At 46.7% G+C, this 27,653-nt stretch overlaps 1 protein-coding gene across 6 annotated transcripts in view; it reads right to left on the minus strand.

Moving 5' to 3' along the window:
* ACSL1 (acyl-CoA synthetase long chain family member 1) overlaps window positions 1-27,653 on the minus strand; it is a 72,741-nt gene that overhangs the window by 27,251 nt on the left and 17,837 nt on the right. For 5 of the 6 annotated variants that reach the window (XM_058720000.1, XM_058719995.1, XM_058719994.1 and 2 more), the window contains exons 2-5: window positions 23,051-23,277; window positions 8,789-8,903; window positions 4,616-4,680; window positions 1,943-2,044 (exon numbers count right to left, since the gene is read on the minus strand). In XM_058720000.1, coding sequence (XP_058575983.1) covers window positions 1,943-2,044; window positions 4,616-4,680; window positions 8,789-8,903; window positions 23,051-23,245 — 477 coding nt within the window. In that variant the 5' untranslated portion in view covers window positions 23,246-23,277. Of the gene's footprint in view, window positions 1-1,942; window positions 2,045-4,615; window positions 4,681-8,788; window positions 8,904-23,050; window positions 23,278-27,599; window positions 27,620-27,653 lie in introns of those variants that run through there. The other variant, XM_058719997.1, reaches the window with a different exon arrangement.

The following is a 27,653-nucleotide window of genomic DNA, read 5'->3' on the forward strand; positions in this document are numbered from 1 at the left end:
AGACTCCAGGAGCGGGGACTGCGTGAACAAAAGCAGGGGGGAGGGCAGTGAGCACTCAAGGGTGCCCCGGCAGGCAGGGTTGCAGGTGGTCTGTGGAGGGGCCTGGCCCCATCCCCAGGTAATGCGCAGCCACTGAGGGCTTCTCGGTGAAATGGAGGCCCTGGGGTGTGAGAAGATCAGCTGTGCAGCCATGTGCAGTGAGACCTGGGAACTGGGGAAGGAGGGACACCCCTGTCTAACAGGAAAAATGTTCTGGGCAAAATCTCCCCAGAAGAGTGATGAATGAAGAAGTGGTACCGGGACCGGTCTCCTTGCCTCTAACTCATCAGCCATGTGGCAACTGATCTGCCTACAAGGCAAACATGGCAAGATGAGCCTTTCGCTAAAAATCCTTGCTGGTGCCCCTCATCTCCAGCTGCAGGTCTCGAATCTGCAGATTCCGACACGCAGCCACGGCACAGATAAAGGCACAGCTGCTGTGGAAAGGCAGCACACCCACTTACATTCACTCGGTCTGGGGCAGTTTTGCTCCTTTTTCTTCCCTAGCATCAGTTTCAAGTTACCAACATGGAGGGCAGGTCCAAGCTCCTCAGCAGGGTCCATGATGTGGTACATGTAGTCCTGTCTTCCCTGTCCCGCCAAGCTCTACCAGAGTGAAATCCCTCAACCCCCAGCCCAGATACGCTGCTTGATGCAAACATGTCGTTGTTCCGGACACTCCCTTAGCTTCCCTGCTCTCATATCCTTCAAGACTCCACTAGGAGGCCACCTCCAGGAAGTCCTCCTTGACTGAGCTCCCCATAACCCTTTTCCCTGTGTCCACGCTTGCCACGCTACAGACAAAGCAACACCCTACGGGCCGGTCTTCCCTCACACGGTACCTTAAGAGAAGGATCCAAATCACTGTTGTGCTTTGGTGCCTCGCGATGCCTGGCACATAGTAGGTGCTCCATACACATTTATTAAACTAGTTCGTAAATGTAGGAAGGAGCTTACCCTATGAAGTAAGGTCCTAGTGATAGATTCAGCATAAAATGCCACTAACGCAAACATCTGGGATGTGTTCACTTGAATGCGTTTCACTTACAATGAAAGAAACGAAATTCCATAAGCCTAGTAGTAGTCCAACTGTGGAAAATGCTGTGTATCCCTTACCAGTACATAAAACTCTAGGAAACCAGCCTAATTTATCAAATAGTCGATAGCACAGCGATTGAGCCAACATGTCTTTTAGACACAAGAACCAATTCAATTTCTTTGAGCCTAGTGCTTGAATTTTTCCAAGCCAAGTTATGCCATTTGTTCACCAACGCTATAATACGTGTATTATATACATTTGGAACAACAGCTCCAGAAGAGCTTCTCATTTAAATTGACCTTAATGCAAGGGTTTACAGAAGCACCACGCAGGGGCCTTGGCAGCCAGACAGACCGTGTGTCTACACTGAGGCTGACTCGCGGTGAGGTACTTTTCCCGCTGCCCCCGGTATTTTAAATTTTGTAACCTGATCACAGGGAAAGCTCCCACCTTTCAGAAAGCAAAGAGGGGAGTCCGCTACTGCCAAAAACGTATCCAAGTTTCTCTATAATTTATTGATGCTATTTTTCTAATTACAGAGGTAGGCCTAGAGGCTAGGAGGATTCTTTGTTAGTTATCTGTTCTAGTAACTTCTTTGTTAGTTTTTGTTTGGGACCTGGTTTTTGAAAAAACAAAAACCAATAATCAAAAAGTGATATATAGATTTTTTCCACCTAAAGGCCAAGGAGGCCCGAGCCTGGGTTTTCATATGTGTAACTTTCTAAGGAATAACATAGAGACATATGCTCAGTAGAGATCAGAGCACAAAATCGGGTCCCAAGCAAAGGTCTGTATGAACTCCAGTTGGCTCTTACATGTGAGAACTCTCAAAACCGCACACAATTGGCGTCTAACGGTCAATACCTCAGGTCTGTTCTGAGAAAAGATGCCAATGTACTGATCCGGGGAAGTCTTGAAGCCCTTCTGGATGAGCGCTGAGCCCACACACTCTGACATGTCCGCAACCTGAAACGGGGAGGAAAAAAAATCAGGAACCACGTCAGGCCCAACTCAGGGAACAAAGCTCACTGGAGCGACAGCCGACCGAGTCTGCTATCTTGGCCAGCAAGTGGCGCCGCACGGCGAAGGGCAGCAGGAGCGAACGGGGTTCCGTCAGCCCTACAGTTTTGAAAAACACGAGGCTGGCTTCACCGGAACTCACTATTAGGAGAACTGGTCATAGGGTTCCTTCTGCAAAGCAGAGGAATCGGATTCTGACAGCTGCAGGTCAGAAGTCACTGGATGCCTGGGCTTCTCACGCACATTTCTATTTTACACTTTAGTTTTATAAAATTATAAAAGTAATACGAGGACGTAGAATAATAGAAATTACTTGCATTTATAAAGAGCAGCAAAGCGGCCCAAACTTGTCATTTGCTATAAATACAGAAATAGCAAGTTTGGGGGACACCTTCAAAAAACTTGTAACAATTTTAAGTAAAATGAATAAGTAAATAAATACTATTATTGCAACTAAGTAAAAATAGGTAGATTCATAAAAATGAGGTAGGATTATAAACCTGCCCCCAACCTCTCCCCATTCCCATCCCAAATTAACTACAAAGAAATGTTTTTTTTTCATCTTAAAGTTTGGAATTATTTTCTTCATCTCAGTTGCTGAGTTCTCGGGAGCAGTCCGAATTCCCACGCATGCCCGTAGGGAATGAAGCCACACCTGTTCCTGCCCAGAACCCCATTTGTCCTGGCACACAGTGCCACCTCGCTCTGCCTATGGGAACGAGAGCTGAAAGGTGAGGTGACAGCAGGAATGATGTTTCCATATCCCCCAGCCTTCTCACAACCTCTGTTTGCACATAAGGGACGGGAACCCGTGAAATGCTACCCTGGTTTGCGGAGCTTACTAGGCTAGTGTGTGTGCATTTGTATCTCTAGAAAGAGGCTCCCTCAGGTTTTCTCTCAGAAAACCTCACAGGGTTCCGAGCCCCGCAAAGGGCAGAGGCACCAGGCTGACGAGAAGACTTAAGTCTACAAATCCAAAGCTGGCTTCTGTTATGTCCTGTTTTATATCGTCACCAGCCTCTGGCTGAAATGTACAAAACACGGATTAACACCTTCAGGAACCGCCGTGATTTTCAGTCTGCCTTGAAAAGTCCCATCTGCAACGGACCTGTCTTCCGCCTTCCAGCCGGCATCTAACACAAGTAATTCACAACACACCTGTGGATTCCGGGAGGCCGGAACACCACCACGCAGCGTTACGTGTCCAACGCACACGTGCACGACTGTTTCTACACCCCTTGCAAAAATAAGGGACCTTGGCAGTTATTTTACCTTGGCTCTGGAAAGGCACACGAAAAGCGGTGAAATCCCTCTGGTCCCCCGGGCCACGCATCTCATCCCTCCTTCCCCAAGAAAGGTCCGCTAAGCTGTTCTGCCTCTTGGCTCTCTGTCAAGAGATACCCAAGCCAAGCCTTCTGCATCTCACTGATCCTCAGATGAGGGAAGGGAAGGAAAAGTGGTGTGGGGTTCAGTCTAGGGAGGGCCAGCGAGCGCTATTCCCGAGCCGGCTTTGTGGCTCCTCGTGACGACCCCCCTGTCACATATACACTCCAGAGCACAGCTGCCAAACGTGGAAGGAGGAAGCTCACGTGGATTCATGAATGCCACAGGATGATCTGCCTCTACGGCAGGGAGCCATTTCCCGGACAGCTGGGCCGGAAACAAAAGGCAGCAGAAACTGATGCTTCCGGTGGCTCCCATACGTCCTTGGGGTCCTGCCTCCCCAGGGAGAGGCGGGGGCATCGAGATGTCTTGCTATCACGATCGAAATAAAAAGCAGTATCTTCCTGCTCCGCTCCCTCCCTGCCAGTGGAGACTACTGAAACAGCTGTAGCTGTGGATCAGCTAGGACCGCAGAGTCACAGGAATAAATAGAAATACACCCAGATCCCAGCCTCCTTTGTTTGTTACTGTTTATACAGTAACACAGGTGTCACTTCCGCATATCTGTTCTGCTCGCTACAGCCGCCCTGGGGTTCTATGTCAGCGCAGTCCCAAGTTGGTCAGGTTCATACAATGCACCAAAGAGCCCTGTACCGGAAGGTATGGACCTCGCTTCTGCTCCTGTTTCTGTCATTGACCAGCTTGTGACATTAGGCGAGGCCCATCCTTTCCTGGGGTATATTTTCCTCATCTATCACATGAGAGGGCTACTCTATGTTGGTGCTTCTAAATATCACTAGTACCCCTCAAGGCAGAGGAGAAATTCTGTTCTCCCAATGGACTCTGAGCACACTTCTAGAACATCATCTTAGAATTAAATTCAACTCCGTAATGCATCCAACGTAAGTTCTAAAATAAAGTGCTTTTGAACCACCAATTAAGTTACTTAACCAGTTTTTCCCCAAACTGCTGTGTAAGACTTCTCCCTTTGCATGCTGCACATTGTCCCTGAAGCTCTGAGCTAGTGCAACACGGGGACTCAGTAGCGACCCTCCACCCCTCACAGCGTCTCCGAGAGCTGACCTATTTCAGTACCACATCCTGCACGAGGACACACAGAGCCAGAAAACTTACCTCTTTGTATGAAAGCCATTCATAGGGTTGGTCTGGCTTCCGAGAGCCTAAACAAGGGCCATTATCTGGATAAAGGAAAGCAAAAAACAAAAAATGGGCTTAACATGCATAAATATTCTAATTTGTACTCCATTCTATAAAGGATCAGGTAGACAGATTTTTGTCCCTAGATTAGAAATAATGAGTTCAGGTCGGAAATATGTCCTCCCTAGGTTTCGGTCTCATTTGTTTGTTTGTTTCTAGTTTGTTTCTTAAATGGAGTGGGAGAAGAGGGAAAAAATGAGAGGATATAGGTAAATACAATTTTTAAAGACACTCAATTTGTGAATTCTTCTTCAATACCCTATCGGTTTAGAAAGGAGTCAGGAGCTGAATGGCAAAGAAATTCTGGTGTAGGTGTTCAGAAGACTCCCTCAAAATTTCTAAATTTAAAGCATTCTAACTCAGAATGTAAAAAGGAAAATACGATTCTTCGATGTCCAAATTCTGATGACCTGGACTTTATTTACACAGGCGAAGTCTTAACTGCAGGGAAACAAAAATAAAGAAAAGATGCAAAATGAGAGAAAATAAGGGGGTATTTATAAAAGTAAATGTTAAGAAATATCAGGATGGGAGCATCTGGGTGGCATTAAGCGTCTGACTCTTGATTTGGGCTCAGGTCACGATCTCTAGGTTAGTGGGATCGAGTCCTACGTCAGGCTCTGCACTGACATTGCAGAGCCTGTTTGGGATTCTCTCTCCCACTCTCTCTCTGCCCTCCCCCACCCCCACCACTCATGTGCACTCTCTCTCTCAAAAATAAAATGAACATTGAAAAAAAAAGAAAAGAAAGAAATATCAGGATGTGTCCTGATTCTAACCCAGGTAACGAATAAACAGGAAGAAAGAAAACCCGGTATTAATTATTCACACTAAGTGCTAGCACAGTAATGAATATCATTCAAGTCATTTATATTTGGAATTATGCAAGTTTCTTTCTACAGATTAACCCCAAGCTAACTTTATGCTCAGTTTGTAGTTGTTGAAGGAAAACTATGTCCACTCCACCCCCAGCCCCCCACAAAAAGCTGCCATATTCAGATGGTGATCAGGGTTGACCACATACCAGAATGTTTCTTCTTTTTTTTTTAAGTTTATTTATTTTTGAGAAAGCGGGAGAGAGAGAGAGAGAGCACGAGCCAGGAAGAGGCAGAGAGAGAGAGAGAGAGAGAGAGAGAGACAGAATCCAAGGCAGGCTCCAGGCTCTATCAGCACAGAGCCCAACGCGGGGCTTCCACTCACGCACTGTGAGAGCCAAAGTCGGACACTTAATCAACTGAGCCACCCAGGTGCCCCCCCCCCCCCGCCCCCGAATGTTTCTCAACTAGGAACACGGGCCCTACCACCATCTGTGTGCCTGCACGGCTTCTACTACAGACTGTTTTGTCACCTCCCCTCTGAACAGGGTATCGGCATTTCTGTCTTGTGACTATAACATATCTGGCTTCCCCATTCCAGGCTCGAGTGGCAGTTCAGATGTTCTGATTTGGTCTGGGGGCCTGAAGAAGAGGGAGGGACAGTGGACCACGGCCCGCCGTGGCAGCCTTGATACGCTGGACCTATTACACGGAGTCCCCCCGCTAGAGACGGGTGCTGCGTGTGCGGGTCAGTCGTGAGCACGGGGAGGACCCAGGCTGGATGAGTTCTCTGCTCCACACTGACTTCCTGGCTCTCTCTACAGCAGCCTTCATGCAAACAGAAAGAGCACAGAGGGCCTTATTCTCAGACCCACTTCAGTTCACGGGGACTGTAATAAAGACCACGCTGGACAACACAAGGTCCATCAGAGGCTGTTTTCAGACATTTCCCATGCGAAATAATGTGATTTTATTCTTTAAGAACAGGGACTGGTGATCTGTAGGCAGGGGCCGAATCAAGCCTGCCACCTGTTGTTGTAAATACAGTTTTACTGGAACACGGCCTCGCTTGTTCATTTACGTATGATCTAAGACTGCAGCTGAGCAGTCATGGCAGAGACTGTATGGCCCTGAAAGCCAACCATCGTTACTCTCTGGCCCTTTACAAAAAAAATATGCAGACTCCAGCTCCCGGACACTGGGAACTTAAAAAAAAGATTCTATACCCAGGCCCTACTAACAAAATTTTTGATGTAACTGAACAGGGAAGGGGCCTGGGCCTCAGTGGTTTTTAAAAGCTCCCCAGGTGATGTGCAGTGTAGCCGGGGACAAGAATCCACTGACTGGCAGGCAGAGGGCCCCTCCTAGAAGTGGCTTCCTGCATGCGGTCTGAAAAGACCAGGTTTGAAAACTCCAGGCTGGCTGGCTCCTCCTGTCATTCACCAGACTCCTAACTACCTTATCTAGAGGATTTTGCTCTCCTGTAAAGGCTTAATCTTATGGTAGTCTAGAAAATTGAAGCTTAGAATAAAAAGCTCCTCTGGGGCAGGGGGAAGAAGGCAAAGTGATCTGCTGAGTAGTTTCCTTCAATCAGTACAGGTTAAGAAGACTGAACTTCGTTTTCTTCAACTTCTCGGAAACATTCACGTAAGACCCTCATTTTCCAAGTAGAGGAAGGTGACTAAAAAAAAAAGTTACTGTCCTAAGATGAGAGGAGAGTCAGAAGTAGAATGTAAGTTACCACACAACCTAGATGAGTTCATTCTCTACTAATAGTGGAAAATCATATAAACATTTATACACGTGACTCTGTGGTACTGGTAAAGATTACACACACATATGAACATGCATATACATACACACATATATTTATTATATATATATATTAATATACAAATATTTTGATGTGGCCTTATGTTAGGCTGCTTACCTTATGGGTATTTACTATCACAGACAAACCGTGCCCCTCACCCTAACTTTGAAGAAGTTCACAAATTAAATGCTCTCCCTTTATCGTGGGGCTTAATGAATCTGCTACAGGAACACCAGGACAAAAACACAACAGAGCAATCCAATTTTACCAGTATCAAGTAAAAACCACGGCACTTCCTGAGCACATACCACATGCAACATGTCGTGGGGACAGAGACAGTAATAGCACACGGCCCCTGGCCGTCAGGAGACTGCGGCCTAGGGAGCAGTAGGAAAAATAAAAGCTAACCACCGAAAGATTTAAATAACAAACGTGTGGATCCCAAAGACCATTTCTAGAGAGTAACCCGGAATAAGCCAAAATGAAGGGGCTGAAACAAGAAGAGGGGTGGGGGGAAGTAGAGAGGACTCTCTCCATCTCTGAGGACACATTAATAGAGCACCTACGGTGTGCAGGTGCCGAGAGAAGAGACAGCTGCCTGGTTCATGGAGCACTGGCTAGTGGGACAGATGGGCAGTAAATGCCTCTGGTTCCTGGAGGGGCTGGTACAGAAATAGGTACAAGATGCTGGGGAAAGTGGGCATCTCCACCTGGAGGTAGGAGATGAAAACAAGGGAATAGGAAGGTTTTATAGAAAAGGTAAAAAAAAAAAAAAAAAAAGCAATACGAGGTTTACAGGATTAGTAGGCATATAGCAAGCGCCCGGGGCTGAGGTAGGAAAAGAAGCAGCTTTATGATCAGGAAAAAGACAAATGCACAAAGGCACGGGGTGATGAGAAAGGAGAGGGGTTCTGGTTTTGCGAGAAGTTCAGTGTGACGTGAGGCAGGTATACATGGAGCCTGGAAGAGAGAGAGGCTGGAAAGGCACGCAGGTGCACGGGGTCTCTTAGGCCACCGTTGCTAATGAAGCGCAATCCCATGGGCCAACACTCACCAAGTGTCTCATGGAACACTGCTTCCTTGGGATGTCAGTGTTTATTTCTCAAAATATGGGTCTCATGCTCAAGTAAGTTTGAAAATGTTGGATTGGGTCCAATTAAACAGACCTTTTGACCTCAGGATATGTCAGAGCCCACAATGAGCTAACATATGTGTGACCCTCCACAAAATGCAGGACATGATGAAAACATATTCCACCACGAACCCGCTCTGCCAGGGGATAAGCTGGAGGGGCTGCTGTGCTTTGGAGGTCACTCTGGAGAAGTTACAGGAGGAGACAGGGAGACCCGAACAGGTGGAAACAGGTGGAAGACGGGAGCAAATATGACTTTCTCCAGAAAGACCACTCATGCCGAATGAGAACCGTCAAGCATTCATCACACAAATCCCGCAAATGCTTACTTGACACCTGTATGCCCCGCAGGAAACCCTCGTACATGGTTGTGACATCATCGTAGAAATACACCAAGGGCTCATCGCCATCCAGTAGCACGGATCTCCGGGCACCATCACTACCCTGTAAAAAGACACAGACACGTGAGCGGTTAGAAGAAAATGTTGAAAATAAAAGGCCTCGCGTGCACGCCCGCAGTGCCCTGCAGGGGGCCCCTGTGGAGCAGCTGCTCGGTATTTGCTGAATGAAGGGAAGTGCAGGATTTGCCAAGATGGAGCATTCAGCTGGGGTCAACTCCTGGCTTCAGAGAAGCAAGGCTAAGAGGGGCCCTGGGAAAAGGAAACAGGGGAGCAGATGTCTGAGCAGGGGTCTGGCAGGAGGACTGGAAGCCTGCCACCACCACACACTGTGACAAGTCTCAAACCTCTGCCATCGACAGCACAGGAGACTGCGTTTGGGTCAGCTCTCGTGGAAATGACACACCATTCAGTTGTGCTTCCAAAATGCCATGTATATTCCTTCCGAGATTACTGCCACTGTTACATCTCTGTGTCAACAGCAGTGTAACCTGGTAGGAACTTTAGACGCTCACACAGCATCTAACAGTTAACAATCACCAGCTACAAAACTTAGGGAGGTGCAGGGACATGTCTTGACTGCTTTGACTCGCTGCATTTGTAGGTGCACAGATTTTGTATCTCTGCGTACCCGTCTCTTTGTGGTCTTCCTTGGTTGGTGCAGAAAGTTTACCTCCTATCCACAATAACTCCTAACTAGTTGCAGAAGTTATCATAAGAGGAAGTAGCTCTCTAGGGGTGCCTGGGTGGCTCAGTCGGTTGAGCGTCTGACTCTTGATTTTGGCTCAGGTCACGGTCTCACAGTTCGGGAGTTTGAGCCCTGTGCTCTGTGCTGACAGTGCACAGCCTGCTTGGGATTCTCTCTCTCTCCGGTAGGGGGGTAAGAGGTAGTAGCTTTCAACCTCTGAGCTGCGCAGCCCTCCAGGGCCACAGAGATACTGTGGGTCCAGATAGCCACAGAAACACCAAGCATTCTCTAGGAACTGATAAATCAAAGCTCAACTACTATGATGTCAGAGCCTACAATTTTTTTCTTTTGAATTTCAGAGAGGGGGGTCTTCACATGTGCAATGGTCAGGAAACACTCTCTTGGGGAAATCACGCTACGATGTAAGAACTTCTTGGTACTAAGAGAAAGGACTGTTCATAGTAGGAGAGATCATTTCTAGCATGAGATTTGAAGCAAGTAGATAGGAAAGCCTTCATGAAGAAGGGGGCAAAGGACTAGGTCTCAGAGACTAGAGTGTGAGATGGAAAAACGGGACACATTCCAGCAGAAGAACCAACATGGAGACCTTTATAGGTAATGACGGCCAGAGAGATTTTGGTGGATTCTTTTTCTTCTTCTTGTATTTTTTTGTTTGTTTGTTTTTAGGATTTAATTGGTATCCTTCATACTCCTCCTGCAAGCTCTCCTCCCAACCAATTTATCATATATGTACTTCAAAAAGAGCAATAGTACAGAAGTATATTAAGGAAAAAAAAAAAAGACTTGTCCCTATTACCAGTTTGATGAGTTCCTTCCAGACTTCTTCTATGGTCTACATTTATATAAAGTCTTTCATTATCTACTACATACCAAATACGTGTTTGACACTTGCTCTAAGGCTACTAATAGCTTTCTGGAGTAAATATCATCCAATGATATATTTTACAATTGTCACACAGTCTTCTCTATCTTGGCAAAAACTTTCTAACACCTGTAGCCATGATTCCAAACATAATTATTAATTATAACACACTATTTTATAAAGCAGTTATTCTTTGTGTGTATAATGGTGGGAAAATCTCTGCACTGTAGACTCATGATTATTATTCAATCTCTGCATCTCTTTGTTTTGCAAAATGGGGATACCGTGTGTCCACATCCAGGGTTATTTTCCGCTAAACAAAACTGGCCTTATAAAATAGGAATATGTAGAATACTACTCGGATATCCTATAATATGCCATAACTATAATACCAGTCCTTCTTAGACTGTATCTTTTCTCCAACAAATACTCAGATTAAAATTCAGAAGCGATTTTGTTGCTTTAGGGGCGCCTGGGTGGCGCAGTCGGTTAAGCGTCCGACTTCAGCCAGGTCACGATCTCGCGGTCCGTGAGTTCGAGCCCCGCGTCAGGCTCTGGGCTGATGGCTCGGAGCCTGGAGCCTGTTTCCGATTCTGTGTCTCCCTCTCTCTCTGCCCCTCCCCCGTTCATGCTCTGTCTCTCTCTGTCCCAAAAATAAATAAAAAATGTTGAAAAAAAATTTAAAAAAAAAAAAAAAAAAAAATTCAGAAGCGATTTTGTTGCTTTATATTAAGCATTGGAAGCCTTTTCAATCCAGGAAGCCACCAAAAAGACCCAGGGCCTCACGGCTAAGGTAGGGAAAAAAGGCCCGAGGGACTGAGTGACAGAAAGCTAAGAAAAGAGGCATTATCAACCCATGGCCGGGATGGACAGGCAGCGTGGTAGCCCACAGGGAGGTCCTCATCACCTCAGCCTGGGACAGGGTCCCCTACACCTCTTATCATGACCCTCATTCATTCATGGTATCCCTCAGTGGTGTCTCTGCTAAAGCAATACTGCCCTCCCCATGCGTTCTGCTGAGGACCCTTATAGCTGTCAATGGGTCAGATGGGAATCAGGCGAACAAGACTCAGAGCTTTTTCTGAAGGAGCCCAAGTCTTATTCTTACATCACTCGAGGGGCTCCGAAGAGCACCAGCTAAGCAAAGAGCACAGAGGAAGTCAGAAAGAATAGACAGGAGTAGCCTGGAGTCTTGGGAGCACGGGCTCACCCTCAAGCTGAAGTCCTCCAAGGATGGTCTGGGGAACACCAGGCCTTTGTAAGGAAAGCAAACTAGCTAGCCCTGCGCCAGATCTGCTGAATCAGAAACCCTGGGGGTGTGATCCAGCAGGCCGTGTTTTAGCAAACTCTCCAGGGGATTCTGGTGCACGATATAGTGACAACCACCAGCCTGGAGGCATTAGGATCCCAGCAGGGATGTGGTGAGGAACCGAGTAATGCTTCAGAAAGAAATCTACAAGAAACCTGCGCAGCCTGAAGAAAGGGAGGGAGGGAAATCCACTCATTTGGACCTGAGTGAGGGCAGTGGCAAGTGGGCATGGGGAGAAGGGTGACCCCAGAAGCAGTACTGGCTAATGAATGGGATTTGGCAAGTACCTGGGTGTAGGAGCAGAGAAGGAGGTCTAAAGATAGCAGTTCCATTTTTTATCAGAAACAGAAGGCTGGGCATGGGGGCCAGGTTTGAGAAGAGAGTTAGCTAAGCTTTGGATATACGGAGACAATGTCCCTCTCAACACAGGTCAACTTCCCAAGTCCTATTTTGAGAATCCACTGCTGTAGAGTATAATTTCACAACAAACTCTGGTTAAATAATTCTTGAGTGAAGGTTAATCTTTTGGTGGTATATAATCTTCAGAACTTTGAGAAACATGGAGGTAAAACAGCCAAATCCAAGTTCAAGAAGTTAGTCATATCCCAAACATCCCAAATCATCTTAACAAAGTAATCCGAAGACAAGATATTTATGATTATTCTAATTAGCCATTAGAATAATTAGCAGAAGTTTGAAGAGGAAGCAGTGAAAGAGTTCTATGCCAAAAAGGCACACCGATTCGGTGAGACTGGATAAAAGGTCACACTCACTGACTTGTAAGGCAAGTCTGTAATTTCAACAGAGGAGCCTGAAATGAAAGGGGGGGGGCAGGGAGGGCACTAAACAAGATCTATGCTTTGAAATGTGTCACTCTGTGAAATGAGCACACATTCCCCTGAAGAATCATCATTTTTGATGTGCATACGTGTTACCATTCTTCTCGAACAAAAATGTTATTTGTAAACACTGGGTGTTAGCAACCTTACTTATGCCTACCAAGGGGAGGGATTGCACTGAGCATTGGGAAGCCCAGCTATAACCACCAAGCTCAAGATGTCTGTATGTGCTACAAATTCGAATCATTTCAAAAGAAGGGTATTTCATTACTGGATGGTGCAAGTACATTTAGCTATTTCTAGGAACATCTACTTAAATGGAAAAAAAAGTACTTTAAACTTGGCCCTTCTGGACTTCTGGTATAAACCTACAGATTTGGGGGCATGGGGGTGGTTTCAATGGCGCTCAAGAAACGGAGAGCTAAACAGACAACCCCAATTCAATGTGCAGGAAATCAGTCAGTAAGATTGAGTGTCAAGGAGGATTATGCTATACGCTTCTTTCATGTGGTTTTATAGGTTTTCCAGCTAAAAAAAATAGAAGATGATGAATCAAACACACAATGGGCAAATCACTGCTCATGAGTACATTCTGCAACATCTATAGAAGCTAAGGTTCCGCTTGAGGTCAGTCTCCCCACGTGGGCTGAATTAGGAAATAAAGGTTCAAGTTCAATCCACTTAGGGCCAATAAGGGCAGGGCCACAGTGGACATCTGCATTATCAGTGGTCCCCAAGACCAGAACCCTTGCCAATACAGGGATCCTTTGCTTTCTGAAAGTTCATTTTATGGCACTTTTATGAAAGACCCAATGAGTACTTGTCTGTTTTCACTAACCAGAAGAAATCTGAAGAGGAGTTCTGCTTTTATGAAAGAGCTGTTACTGTACTAATGTAGGTGTTTTATAAAAGGGAAGTGGCTAACTTGAACTTTTGGAAAATGGCGGACGCTCTTGACTGATGCCATTTAGACCTACAGAAGCTTTCATGGGGGCGCTCTACTTTCGGATAACAGGGGAAGCCTGTATTTGACAAAAAGGACTCTTGATGGTGATAGTCATTTTGTGCACTCTCATATCTAAATGCAAAACAAAATGACACCCTTGAGGGTTTCTGAGGGATGGAAAGACCCAGGCCTTAGAAACTGTGGTGTCACTCACCTCAATGTGGGCCCTGACAGTCAAGTTCCTCCTTTGTTACTACTGTTTAGTCCCTCTAACGGGGAAGGGGCCGGAAGACGGAGGGAGACACGGGCGGGAAGGAGAACAGAACAGTGATGTAACTTGTAAGGAGACTGTTGAAGACGCATGTGGATTTTAATGTTAAATCCGTCTCTGGGAGAAAGGCTCCAGATGGAATCACAGCCCTGGGTGGGGGGGCCGTGGCGGGGCTGGTGGGGAGACCTTTTATTTTTTTATTTGCTGTTGCCGACATCCTCCATATGAACTACTCTTCCCAGCACTGGCATTTTTACACGTTTTTATGTGCATCTTACCCTCCGCAGACCACACTGTCTGCTTCTTTCTAGAAACAGGCACAAAACTACTCTTCCATCCAGTGACCTCTTGGGCTCTCTGCTGTATCAAACCAGGGCCTGTAAAGGCCAGCCAGTAAGTGGCCTTCCAAACCATGTTTCCCGAATGATAAGAGAACATCTAAAACACACCTAGATGCCCCATGATAGGCTACACCGTAAATGCCCCCGCGGAGTGAAGAACCCTCAGGCTCACCGTTGATGCTCACCCTTTAACTAGCTGACTTCCCCAGATCCTTTCCGCCCAGGGAGTAAAGAAAGGGCGGAACCATCACGTCAGTGCTGGGTTCTGTCATCTGAGTGCAGGAACGACGGAGGGTAAGTATTTCCTGAGCACCTGAGTGTAGCCAGCCAGCCACTCCACAGGTGAGCGAAGAACCTGCGGGGGAGGCTTTCATGTGACATCTCAAATGTTGTCCAGAGACACGGACATCCGATACGGTGAGAAGTTTCTTTGTGGATCACAAGCAGGGTTCAAACTCGCCCCCACGCTGTTAGTCTCCATCTTGGAGGAGCCGGGCCCGGATCATAGATGGCCGCCTGGGTTTCTTCCGTTCTTCAACACTTTCCTCTAAAGCCCTAGAACACCTTCCATCTCACCCCTAGTTCACTCTCCTGTTTCCTTCTTCCTGAGCACCTCCCCACTGCCATCCCAAGGGGAGGAGTTGCTTAGGTTGGGGGCTGGGGCGGAGGCTGACAAGCACATTTCAGGCTCATCACCAGGGGAAATCGGCCAACCACAGAAGGGCAAATGGCACCCTCCCACCTCTGCGAGAGGGAAGAAAGTCTGGAGTCACAAAATCCAAACCCCCACAAACACACATTGTTCCAGCAAAACAAAACTGCCTATAACATCTCTACATGCCTGCCATTTGGAATATGCGAAACATTCTGCCCCACTTCTGACTTCTAAAGGGAACCGGTGTCTGTTTCTCATCCATGGTTGGCCTTCTTTTTTTAATTTTTTTTTTCAACGTTTTTTATTTATTTTTGGGACAGAGAGAGACAGAGCATGAACGGGGGAGGGGCAGAGAGAGAGGGAGACACAGAATCGGAAACAGGCTCCAGGCTCCGAGCCGTCAGCCCAGAGCCCGACGCGGGGCTCGAACTCACGAGTGCGAGATCGTGACCTGGCTGAAGTCGGACGCTTAACCGACTGCGCCACCCAGGCGCCCCATGGTTGGCCTTCTAAGACATGAATGCGAAGCAGGGATTTTTTGTCGAGAGGCTCAGAAGGGTTACATTTGCCATTTTTCACCTGGCACCCGTTGACCCTGCTTGGGGGACGCTATTTTTAAACTTAAACAAATATTCCAGCACACGCGTCTGTCGTTTATGAACATGTGTATGTTCCCTGCTTAATGAAGCCTGTGAGAGGCAGCATCATTTGTACAAAATCAAATCGTGTTCTCAGACCTGCTTTACCATATTCCTGTTCGGTGAACTGAAGCTTTTACTGCCAGGTTTACATGGAATCCAGAAATAAAAAAAAATTCCCCCTAAAACAATCACCTTTCTTTCTTTGAATTCCTCAAGGCAGCTACTTAATACTTCTGCGGCCTAGTCTTGGCACGAAGATCAGAAACCTGCCTTCAGTTCTCTGCAATGCCCGTCTTTCACTCTGCAGCCCACTCACGCCACCCACTGCTGCCCCATGACCATGACCAGCAGTGACACTTCTACCGCCTCATTCGAATCACTGGTCACTTCTAATTAGCAGACAAGCCTCAAAACACAGAGAACCTCAGTTACGTTTTCTGCAATGTGAGTGAAGACAAAGTAACCAACGAGGTTTGTTATACTTAGTTACGAAGAAGCCTGTTTCGTTTTGGAAGAGGTGCTAAAGTTACCTAAAGGCATGAAAGTGCTGACGTTCGTACACTCCCAGAATATTAGGTCTAAACAAAGACGCCCCTCCAAATACATTCTCTGCATCCACCCCCACGGCCCCAACTGCTAGGGCCGCTGGCTGAAAATGCCCTCGGATGCCATAGCACTTTAGAAAAATGCATTTGAAAACTCTCTGAGCACCACAGCAGGCAAGCTACTAGGGGTAAGATTAAAAGGCGGGGTGCCCGGGTGGCTCAGTCAGTTGGGCGTCCAGCTTCGGCTCAGGTCATGATCTTGTGGTTCGTGCGTTCGAGCCCTGCATCAGGCTCTGTGCTGAAGGCTCAGAGCCTGGAGCCTGATTCAGATTCTGTGTTTCCTCTCTCTGTCCCTCCCCGCTCATGCTCCGACTCTCTCTCTCTTTCTCTCTCCCTCAGAAACAAATTCAAAAAAATGTAAACATTTTAAAAAGGATTAGAAAGGCAAATCTTTGCAGACATCTTTGACCACATGCACAATTATTTTCCAATCAGACCGGAGAAGAACAGGCAGTGGGGAACAAGGACTAGAAACCTGCAATTACAAATGGCAAGTAAACGAAAGCTAATGCCTAAAAACAGGATTTGCACAAGCATTACCCGCAGGGAGGAAGCCAGAGCATCAAACCAGGAGATTCTTCCAAAGTCCTGCATGTGCTTCTGCTCCACCACTCCGAGTCTTGCTGGAGATGGGAATTCTGTTTTTATTAATGTTTGTATTTACAAGTGACTGCAGAAACGACTAGACCGCTCCTAACATTTCTCCTTTCCTCGTCATGCTCACCTGCTACCTCCCACTGGGTTCAAATTCGGGAGTCTAACGCCCCCTCTTACAGATGCTCTGCCACTTGTTGCACAGACCGTGGGGCCGGTGTTAGTTCCACCATCTGACTGCACCTGCCCTTCCCAGACAACTTCCCTTCCTGCTCTGCCCTCCCAGCTCCCACTCAGACTCTCCCTGCATCGCTGCCTCACTGTGGAGTTTGGTCCCACCCCACTGGACGACAGCACCCCCACCCGGAACCAGCCCCAGCCATTCAAGTCCAGGGTATCGCCATGCTTTGCCCTTTGTTTTTTTTTGTCTGTTTGTTTGTTTTTTGGTTTTTTTGTTTTTTCCCCCAGCCTTACTGAGGTGTAACTGACCAAAGTGTGAGATACCTAAAATACGCGATGTGATTTGATGTATGCTTCCATGAGTCAACTTCTTTTTGGCATTGCCACTTTTGGCTTTGCCAATGTCATTAGCCCAGAGGTAGACACTTTGTCTCTGCAAGTTCTATGTGAGGAAACCATGACATTTATTGAGCAATGCTTCCACAGGCCAGATATGTTCCATTTAGTTTGCTTTTTTCGGGGTTCTTATCAGAGAATGAACCAGAGTTTTGGCTTTATGGCATGAGAACAAGTTGTCCTGTTAGTTTAAGGACAACCCTCACCTTCTGCCAGGGACAGAAGGAGACCTCAAGAGGACCGCTGGCCAGCCTACAAGCTGCATGAGGACAGCAGCCTCTTCTTCCAGGTATTGGGCGCATATCACGTGGCAGATGATCAAGTGCTTGCTGAAGGGAGGCCATCAGATAATTACTCTGTGAAGCATGGAGGATCGAATCCAGAGTGTCACCTCCTATAGCACAGGCTTAAAATGCTAAGGCAAGGGGTGCCTGGGTGGTTCAGTCGGTTAAGTGTCCGACTCTTGATTTCAGCTCAGGTCAGGATCTCACAGTTGTTGGATCAAGCCCTGCATCGGGCTCCATGCTCAGTGTGGAGCTTGCTTGGAATTCTCTCTCTCCCGCTCTCTGCCCCACCCCTGTTCGTGTGCACACACGTGAGCTCTCAAAATAAATAAACTTAAAAAAAAAAAAAGAATCAAATCTTTTTCTTTTTAATTTTTTTTTTTAACGTTTATTTATTTTTGAGACAGAGAGAGACAGAGCATGAACGGGGGAGGGTCAGAGAGAGAGGGAGACACAGAATCCGAAACAGGCTCCAGGCTCTGCGCGGTCAGCACAGAGCCCGACACGGGGCTCGAACTCACGGACAGCGAGATCATGACCTGAGCCAAAGACGGCCGCCCAACCGACTGAGCCACCCAGGCGCCCCAAAAAGAATCAAATCTTAAGGCAAGTTGCTAATCATAAATATCCCAACATGTGGTTGTATCAATCTCAAGCTTTTACGCCAAAAGGCCAGCCAGCCAGCATGTGCCTGAATGTCATGAGATCATTTGGTGTGGAAGTCATCCAACTTGGGAGCCAAGATGAGTGATCCCCAAAGAGCCGATCCTGCATATTGAAAGATATGAACCCACACTACAACCAAGGTCCAGTAACCAACAAGTTTAAACAGTGAATCTGTTATGGACTGACTTGTTTGTGGTTACCCGAGGTAAGTCTGAAACTAAGCTCTGATATTCTGAAAATGAAGTCTTAAGAAAGCTATGGACTTAGAGATATAGAAAAGTTTTTTACGTTCTGCAGTCTACTCCCTTCTCTAATATTCAAAGACAAGGCAAATAGCTTGGGTTTTCATTTAAGTACATCATAAATCCTTCTGTCTTAATTTGGCAAGTGAGCCATTTCAATGCTTCTGGCATCTCCCACCAAATCTAGGAATTCCCATACTCTTTCCACTTCCTCCTTCAGCAATTACCTGGATTCTCATTTACGCTTTGGAATGGTCTGGTGCCTCAATCCCTTAAACTCTGGGAGGTGGACCTACGACCGACCAGCACCAAGTTTTGCTCTGACCCCATCTACATCTGACCTGGGGCACGGGCAGAGGATGCGGGGAGGCAGAAGCTCACCAGAAATCCGGTTTTGCCACCGCCGCCCTGGCTGTGACAACCCTATGCTCCCGGCCCGGGCCTCACGCCCACACCAGCCCGCTTTCTGCTCCCACACCCATCTCATGTGTGGAACCTCAGCCCCCGTTCTTACATCACCAGCCCCGCTTCTTCCTTCCATCTGCATTACCTTCAGACGGTTTTGCCTCCAATACCCATTTTCAGAAGAGCCTGCTCCTGGGTTCAAAGGTCTAACCACTGATTCTTCAAATTAACCTAGACAGACCCCAACTTTATTATCCTCCCCACCCCCTGTAAAGCCCTATTACAATACCTGACTTTCAACCACTGTAATGAAGGCAGTATAACAAAGCTCTAGATAGTTCATTAACTATGTAATATAATTTCGCCTCTTGGGACTCAGCTGTTTTCCTGTGTATAAAACTTGAGGGTTAAAAGAGGAGGCCTTCATAGAAGAAAACTAACACTTACTGGACACTCGGTATGGGCCAAGTGGACCCTCTGCAAGTATCTAGGCAGTCCTCTTAACCGTGAGGGAGGGAAGGATCTATCACTTCTGTTCTCCAGATAAGAAATGTGAAGGTCAGAAAAGTCAGGGGAACTTGTCCAAAGCTGTCTTCCTGGTCTAAGCAGAGGAGCGAGGTCCAGCCTCTGCCAAATCCGCTTGCTTCTCTGGTCCCTTCTAGCTGCATCACGCTCTCCTATGTCCCTAAGCTGCGACCACCAAGGCCTGGGCCCCTGACTAGCCCCGAAGGGTTTCCGGTCACTGCGGTTAAGGTCATCTTCACCCGGGGGACACGGGGATCTCAATCTCGGCCAACAGACAGAGACCAGCGGAAACCTGGACACATGTGAATCACTTGTGAAAGTGAGTAGAGACTACACGGACACAGAGAAACTTGCTTCCCCCTAACAGCTTGGAGTTAGGGAGCAGAAGCAAAAGAATTCCGCGGAAGATGGAACTCCTCCCTGACACGCAGGGAAAGGCAGGCCTTCGGGTCACACTGCTGACACACGGTGTCAGCTGCCACCACAAAGGCACGGGCTCGGCCCTCAACATAGGGTCCGGATCACACCGTGTGTGAAATTGAAGAGACACTTGTTGGATTCATTTCCGAACTTCAGCTTCTCTGTCCCGTTCTGCAGCTTATGGCCTCACTGCTTTTCTTACACGGGGCACAGCACGGTGCTAATGTCCTCTTTATCACCCTTTTTATTTATTTATTTACTTACTTACTTACCTTTATTTATTTTAGTTCATCCAATTTCTTTAACAGCAAGGGAAATACTACCATAGCAAAATATTTTTTTCTTCACAAAGTAGCTTAGAGAACTATAAATGGGATGTTACTTTTATTTTTATTCATTTGTTTTTCTTGTCAAAAGGCTGACAATTTAATTATTCCCACTTTTATGCAGTTCCCCAAGACAATAATTGACTATTTTCCTTCACAGAGGACACCCTCTACATGTCCACAAAATCAGAATCTGTTTCTCCAGTGTCACCCTGACTTCTAGAAGGAAATGTTAGAAGCTGTAACTTCTCAAGAACCTCCGGGCCACAGCTTTAAGAAGGTGTAGCGTGGAATCAGCCAGTGTGGCTGGTATCAGATGCAGCAGAACCAAAAAGTGCAGACGCCTCATTTTAACACCCATGGAAGGTTTATGGGAAGAGGGGGGTGGAAATCTGGAGGCGAAATGGGGGCAGGGCGGGAGACCAGGGTGTGGACTGGCAAATGGCACTTGTTTTCAAAGGAACAAAGGAACAAAACAACAGTATTTTATTCTGACGATCAGTTCCTACATCGGTGCCAGATACACAGGCTCCTGATGAATACTTAATGAAATGAATTAAGTGCTTCTTTCTGCCACAGAACTCCTTATGACCACGCTACCTACAGGAAAGCACCTGTCGTTATGGAGCATCAGAACTCAAAGCTTGTCTTTATTTCAGTATTTTAAGTTCTCTTTTTAGAAATGCAAAGCAGGGGAGCCTGGGTGGCTCAGTCGGTTACGCGTCTGACTTTGGCTCGGGTCATGATCTCGTGGTTTGCGGGTTCGAGCCCCGCGTCGGGCTGTGTGCTGACGGCTAGGAGCCTGGAGCCTGCTTCGGATTCTGTGTCCCCCCCCCCCCCCCCCTCTCTCTCTGCCCCACCCCCACTCACTTGCTCTCTATCTTTCAAAACAATAAATAAAATCTTAAAAAAAAAGAAATGCGAAACAAATTTTGTATCTACTCCCAAGACTGACAAATTCTGAAAATCAAAGCTGAATCCAGTTCTGTAGGCGAAGAGAAAAATCAGGGAGACTCTACCAGGTAGTGGAATTATAGATTTTAATTTTCTTTCTGCTTATCAGTAGTTTTCCACCGTTCTACAGAGGACATGAATGCTTATTTTAATAAGTCTCAGAATGACTTTATGCTAAGCTGGAACTTAAAAAGCACACTGTAAGTGCCTCCACAATTTCTCATACAATTAGAATTAGGCATTTACAGTTACTGCTAAATTATAAATATCTTAAATCTGCACTTGCCAAGTACTCTTTTCATAGCAATGGCGATGCTACCCTGAGGCACCAGGTCCTCCACCAGAAGAGAAGGAATGTCAAAAACCCCACACTCATGTGTTAGAAAAATTAAATTCTACTCCTTCTTGGCTTGTTATTAGCTGAAGTGAAATTTTGTTTTTTTTTTTAATTTTTAATGTTTATTTATTCCTGAGAGAGACAGAGGGTGAGCAGGGGAGGGGCAGAGAGAGAGAGGGAGACAGAATCCAAGGCAGACTCCAGGCTCCGAGCTGTCAGCACAGAGCCTGACGCGGGGCTCGAACCCACGGACCACGAGATCATGACCTGAGCTGAAGTCAGACGCCTAACCCACTGAGCCACCCAGCCGCCACTGGCTGAAGTGAAATATTAAGTCACATTTACCTTCTAAACAAGGTATGAAAACACCTTTTCTTGGCAATAATTCGGCCATTTTATCTTTACATTTTGGTCTGAATTAGACTGATGTATCTTCTACAGATTATAAAAATTTCAAATTAATGAATCCAAGAAAATTGTCTAAAAGAACTAAAATGCTGTAAGTAATAAAATGGTCCTTATCAGGCAGGCCAAGGGTTCGTGTGGAAGGGTACCCTCTCCTCCTCATGGCCATCAGCCTGGGGACCAGGGCAGGAAGGGGAAGAAGAGACATTCTTTATGTACATTTAGAGTTATGAATACTGAAAATCGATTCTGACTTAGGTAGGGAAAAGCAAGAAACCACAACGCAGAGAGTAGGTGGAGAGTCAGGACACCAGTGAGAACTTGGCTGCTTCGTCTTTTCAACCCCTCACATTTTATACAAAAGAGATTCAAAAGGGAGGAAAGCAGAGCAGAAACATCAAGAAAGAATCTCTCTGGGACGCCCGGGTGGCTCAGTCGGTTAAGCGTCCAACTCCTGATTTTGGTTCAGGTCGTGATCTCATGATCTGTGGGTTCAAGCCCTGCATCGGGCCCTGTGCTGACAGTGCAGAGCCTGCTTGGGATTCTTTCTCTCTCTCCCTCTCTTTCTGCCCCTCCCCTGCTCGTAGGCACTCTCTGTTTCTCTCTCTCTCTCTCTCTTTGTCTCTCTCTCTCTCTCAATAAATAAACATTTTTTTAAAAATTTAAAAAAAAAAAAGAAAAAATTCTTTCTGAAAGGGTCCCTTGCTTTCCCTGTCCCATCCCACCCGCTATGCCCTAACCAGGGAATGCACACTCTGGTTTCATTTTCATGAGGACAAGAGCATGGCCTGTAGTTTGGCCATGTTATGTACAACCACAGTCCTCAACAATTCAACCTTGGATCCCTCCTGAATGCCCTTGCGTGATCATGTCCTACCTGAGATTCTGTGGCCATGTTATTCTGGCAAGTTCCTAGCCTCGCCTCATCCTAGGTGAAATCTCAGAGTCCCTTTCAACAGCTGGGGGATGTGTTCTAAGTATCAGGTATACCACAGATGAAATCCTTCTTTCTGGAACATTTGTTTGACATCTCTCTTCTCTGCTGGAACATCAGCCCTGCGAGAGCAGGGACTCCGGGCCCATCCTTTCTGGAATCCTCCGGGCCCCCACCCTCCATTTATTAACATAGACAAACGTCAGTCTGTTGAACACAGTTTAGCTTACAAAGTGGCCTTGCAAATATCTGATGGTGACGGAAACCGGTCAGTGTCGCATTCAATGGGAAATCTGGGGAAATGCAGAGAAAACCCACATGGCAGGCCAGCAGGCCCCTCCACTTACCGCCACCTCCACAGACTGCAAGGACAGGTCGCATGGTGGCTTCAGGGCTTTGGGTCTCGTGGCGTACCAGAAGGTGGTGAGGGCTGCAAAAGCTCCGAAGCCCATGAGCGTGTTGGTCGGAAGAGTGCGAACGTACTGTCGTAAGTCAACCAGCTCTGGCATTCGAAAATACCGGAACAACTCGTGGGCTTGCATTGTCCTGTGTCGCTGGCTCCCTCAGCTGAATTCTGTCAGGAGAGAAAAGATGTCATGTTCATTCCAGCAAGGCAGGACTTGTCTCCAGAATTCCCGATGGCCAACCATCCCACTTGATGCCTGGCTGACCAATCGAGGCATTAAACCCACAGGCCTGATGGTCCAGCTCTCTTCCTGGCTGCCGAATTTCATTTTTCTAAGAACACGTCAGAAATTCATTTGACTTCCATCATTTTGTGCCAAGTATCCATTCCCCACATTAAAAAGATTTTACTCACAAAGAATTCTCGCCATAACATGCTCAAGTGGCGTAAGTTACCAGTTTCTTCCCTGATAGTGTGCCTCTGTTCTCTCCCACCTAATCAAATACACTCAAGTCTCGCTATCAGGGCTAATGAGGAGAAAAGGGGAAGAGGCACAAGTAAGCCCAAACCACCCAGCAGCCGTCTGCTCCCCCTTCTTCCGAAAGATTTCCCATCAGCTCTGGATCGGTCCAATGGACCAACCTACATGTCGGTATGTCTCTCGCTTTCCCCATGCTCTCTGTACCATAAAAGCAGCAATACAAATGCAGAGGAAACTGCAGTTCTCTATTCTGCTAAAATAATTTTTTATATTCCTCAAGATATTATAACCAAAATATAATAATAATAATAATAATAAATGGACGTACATAAATTCTAAACCATCTACCACGTATCTAGAGAGAGACTGAAGCATAGCATTTGAGAAAAAGTATAGAATAATATTTAAGATCCCAGATTCTAGAGCCAAATTCTGTCTTCCCAGCTTATTAGTTGTATGATTTGGAATTACTTAACTTCTCTGTGCCTCAGTTTCCCTAACCAAAAATGGAGATTGAAAACAGACCTATCTCATGGGGATTTTATAATGGTTACATGATTTACAGAGAGCTTGGAATGGCATGGGGCCCCAGAAGCTACTCAATAAATGCTAAGTACTATCATTATTTCATCTACCAACATCCTGTGATTAGTCCTTTATGCAGAACCGTAAGGTACAGAGTTAATAAAACAACAACAACAACAACAACAAAGCAGTCAGAACACAGGGGTGCCCAGGTGGCTCAATCGGTTAAGTGACTGACTCTTGATTTCGGCTCAGACCATGATCTCGTGACCAGGGGATCGAGTCCCTGTCAGGCTCCATGCTCAGTGTGGAGTCTGCTTGGGAATGATTCTCTCTCTCTCCCTCTCTCTCTCTGCTCCTCCCTCACACACTCTGTGTCTCTCAAAATAAATAAGTAAACTAAAAAAAAAAAAAAAAAAAGCCAAAACACACAGAAGAAAATTGGACAAACAACCTAACGTATATGAAAGCCTCAAATTGGATGGGATAGACAATTTATATATACATCAGCATAAAAAGTGTCAGAACAGGAAATAAGTACAAATAATTCTAATTAGAAAATGATTGATGAACCACTACAATAAAGTATGTTTGGCAGTAAAGGGAAGGAAATCATAGCGAATGCTCTGAAAGGCTTTTCTCAAAAACTGCCTGCCAAGTGTGAACGCTTTAGCTGTGCTTCAGATGGTAGCTGTGAGTTCCTTCTTGTATGTCCTTTTAAATACCGAGGTCACAAAACTGAACATAATTTTCTTTTTTCAGATACAGAAATCTTTAAATCTCCCTCTCTACCGCTGTAGATTTTGTTTAGAGAGGAGCAGAGTATCAGGTGTTTTCACTGGCCATCACTATCTTAATGTATTTGCTCAGCTCGTGCAATCTTGCGTCACAACTCTGTGTAGGTACGCGCGCGTGCACACACACACATACACACACACACACACGAAAGTTCCTTCCATGACAGCCAAGAAGGAACAGATAAGCAAAATTTCTTCAGGTCATACTTCTGGAGGAGAAGCTCCCCTACTTACAATACCACTCACCATAGGTGCCACCAACAGCTGACTGCTAGGTGACTACTGCGGAGCAGAAGAGGTGGTGGGAGGGGGGCGGGGGGAGGAGCTCAGCTGGCGTTTGCCCGACCTGCCAAGGTCTCTCAGGACATTTGTCACAGGCCGACTCCTGTCCTGCTGCCCACTGGGCTAAAGGTAACTATCAGACAAAATTCACACTTGACTTCCCAGGAGAAGCGGGTGGAGGATGGGCCAATGAGCAGCTGGGAGCACAGTCACCCCACTGCTCCACCCATGGGCAGGGACAGGCATCAGCCAGTGTCACTGCCAGTGCCAGATCTGAAAACAGACACTGTTTTCTTTCTGCCTGGCTTCCCAATGAGAAGAGACAATGGGCATATTTTTAAAAACCAGTGAAATAAACGATCAGATGCTGGGCAGCATGTCGAACCAACAGGCGATGGACCACGAAAGAAACAGATTGTCCGTGGTATGGCCACAGCAGATTTATTCTAGAGGAACGCACAGGAGCGGAGCTTCTCCAGTCCGGGAGCACAGTGAACACACGAGGCCAGCCAGGGTGCGCGGGGGGGGGGGGGGGGGGGGGGGGGCGGCTGGAGGACGGCGCCCACCACCAGGTCCAGGCTCTCCGGGGCGGAGCCAGCTGGTGGGGGACTCACGACACTGAGCCGGCGGTGTCGGCAGGGCGTGCTGAAGTGAGGGCTCCCTGAGCAAGGCCCGCACTCACAGAGACCGTGAGGACCAGCAGACAGATGGAGTCGGGCCCGCTGGCAGCAGGCGGCCAGATTCCATACACAGCACAGCCAGCCGACGCTAAGCAACCCGACTGTGCCCTGTGCGGACCTGCCTGGCCCTCAAGTCACGCCCCCTGGCAGCCTTCACGCCCACTGCGCCCCTGCGGGCTGGAAAGGAATCTCCCACCCCTGGCAGACACACCCCTGCCCTTGGCTTTTCTCTCCCCGGGGTCCCTGAAGTCATTTCCATACAGCCCAGATCCTGTGAATCTGCAGGGGCTGTTCCACAGAATCCAGTCCTTGGAGGGGAACGTTAAATAATCCCCCCATAAACAAATACAGTCATAAACTGGTGATTTTTTTTTCTATTTTAAGCATCAGCAGGAGCCAAGCTGTAGACAGCATTAGACGAAGAAAGAAAAATGTCTATTTCTAGAGATAAGTCTAGGAAAGAAACTTGAAGAAAAAAAAAAAAACACTTCAGAAAATTACTGATTTGGTAATCTTGCACCGTTGCAAGAACACTTTATTAGATACTAATCTGTAATGCTAAGGGTTGAAACCCAGCTAAATTCTTACCTTTAGTGGGTGATAATGACAAGGTACAACAGTTTAATTCATGCCTCTCAGCTCGCAGCCAGGTGACAGACAAGCTGAAAACCAGCTTCACTTAATCAACTGGTTAATGCTGTCCATAGGAAAACTAGAGCCCATCCAATAAAGAACTAAGACAATCCTTCTTTGAGATCCACGTGAAGAATGACTCTTAAACATGAATACAAAGCATTCTAAATCTTCTTCCTTCTATGTAACTGCTATTAAGGAAAAGGCACTTCGCGTATTTAGAAATGCAGGCAGACCTCGTTCAGAGAATATTAGCCACAATAAATAGCCCTTCAATGCTGCAGGTGAACATTAACACCACGCTTTAAGACAGCCCCCAACAGGTCTCTAAGAAGAATCAAGACCCACACTTGCCAACAGATGACTAAAACCCAGACAGATTGTACTTCTTATTCCAACGGTGTTCTAGTTGGAATATTTTTTTTATTAAATTCTTTCAAAAGCAAATTTGCACATCACCCTCTCAGGAAGTTTACAGCCCAGGCAAGTAATAATGCTGCTATTTGCTAAGAATATGATTCAATCGGATTAAAGGCTTAAGCAGCCAGTATTTCTCAGTTGAGAACACACAAGACTATTGGCAGCTGGCTTCTCCCTTCCCCAACAGCTACACCTGCACACCCTTCCTCCCAGCACTTAGGAAAAGTGTGTTTGTTCAGTTGGGTCCTTTGAATTTCCCAAAGAGCTGGAGTCTAAAACCACAGAACGACAGAGAACACAGCAATGGTTGGGGGAACGTGGCACACATCCAGCGCAAAGAACCATTGTGAAGGATGCCTTTAAGTAGCCCTGTGCACAGGACAGGACACAGGACAGGATACACAGGACACGGTAGTAGAAACTGGATTGCACGACTGTCAGGAAACAGAAGTCCTGGTATTTATCCACCCAAACTTTGGGAAGAAGAGCTGGCAACACAGTTAGCACTGATCTAGTGTTTCAGAAAGGCTTTCACATCCTGTAGCTCACCGGAACATCGCAATACAAAATGATCATGGAGACTTAAGAGGTTTCCCCAAGGTGTATCCCAAGACGGGGACACCAACTTGACCCTAAAGTCATGCTTGTTCCTCTACACGAACAATTCCTAACCTCTGCGGGGCCGCTGATCCTCTCCACTGGGAACATGCACATACTTCTCTGCAC

This window comes from Neofelis nebulosa, chromosome 3 (genome assembly GCF_028018385.1).
Source record: "Neofelis nebulosa isolate mNeoNeb1 chromosome 3, mNeoNeb1.pri, whole genome shotgun sequence".
Taxonomy (NCBI): domain Eukaryota; kingdom Metazoa; phylum Chordata; class Mammalia; order Carnivora; family Felidae; genus Neofelis; species Neofelis nebulosa.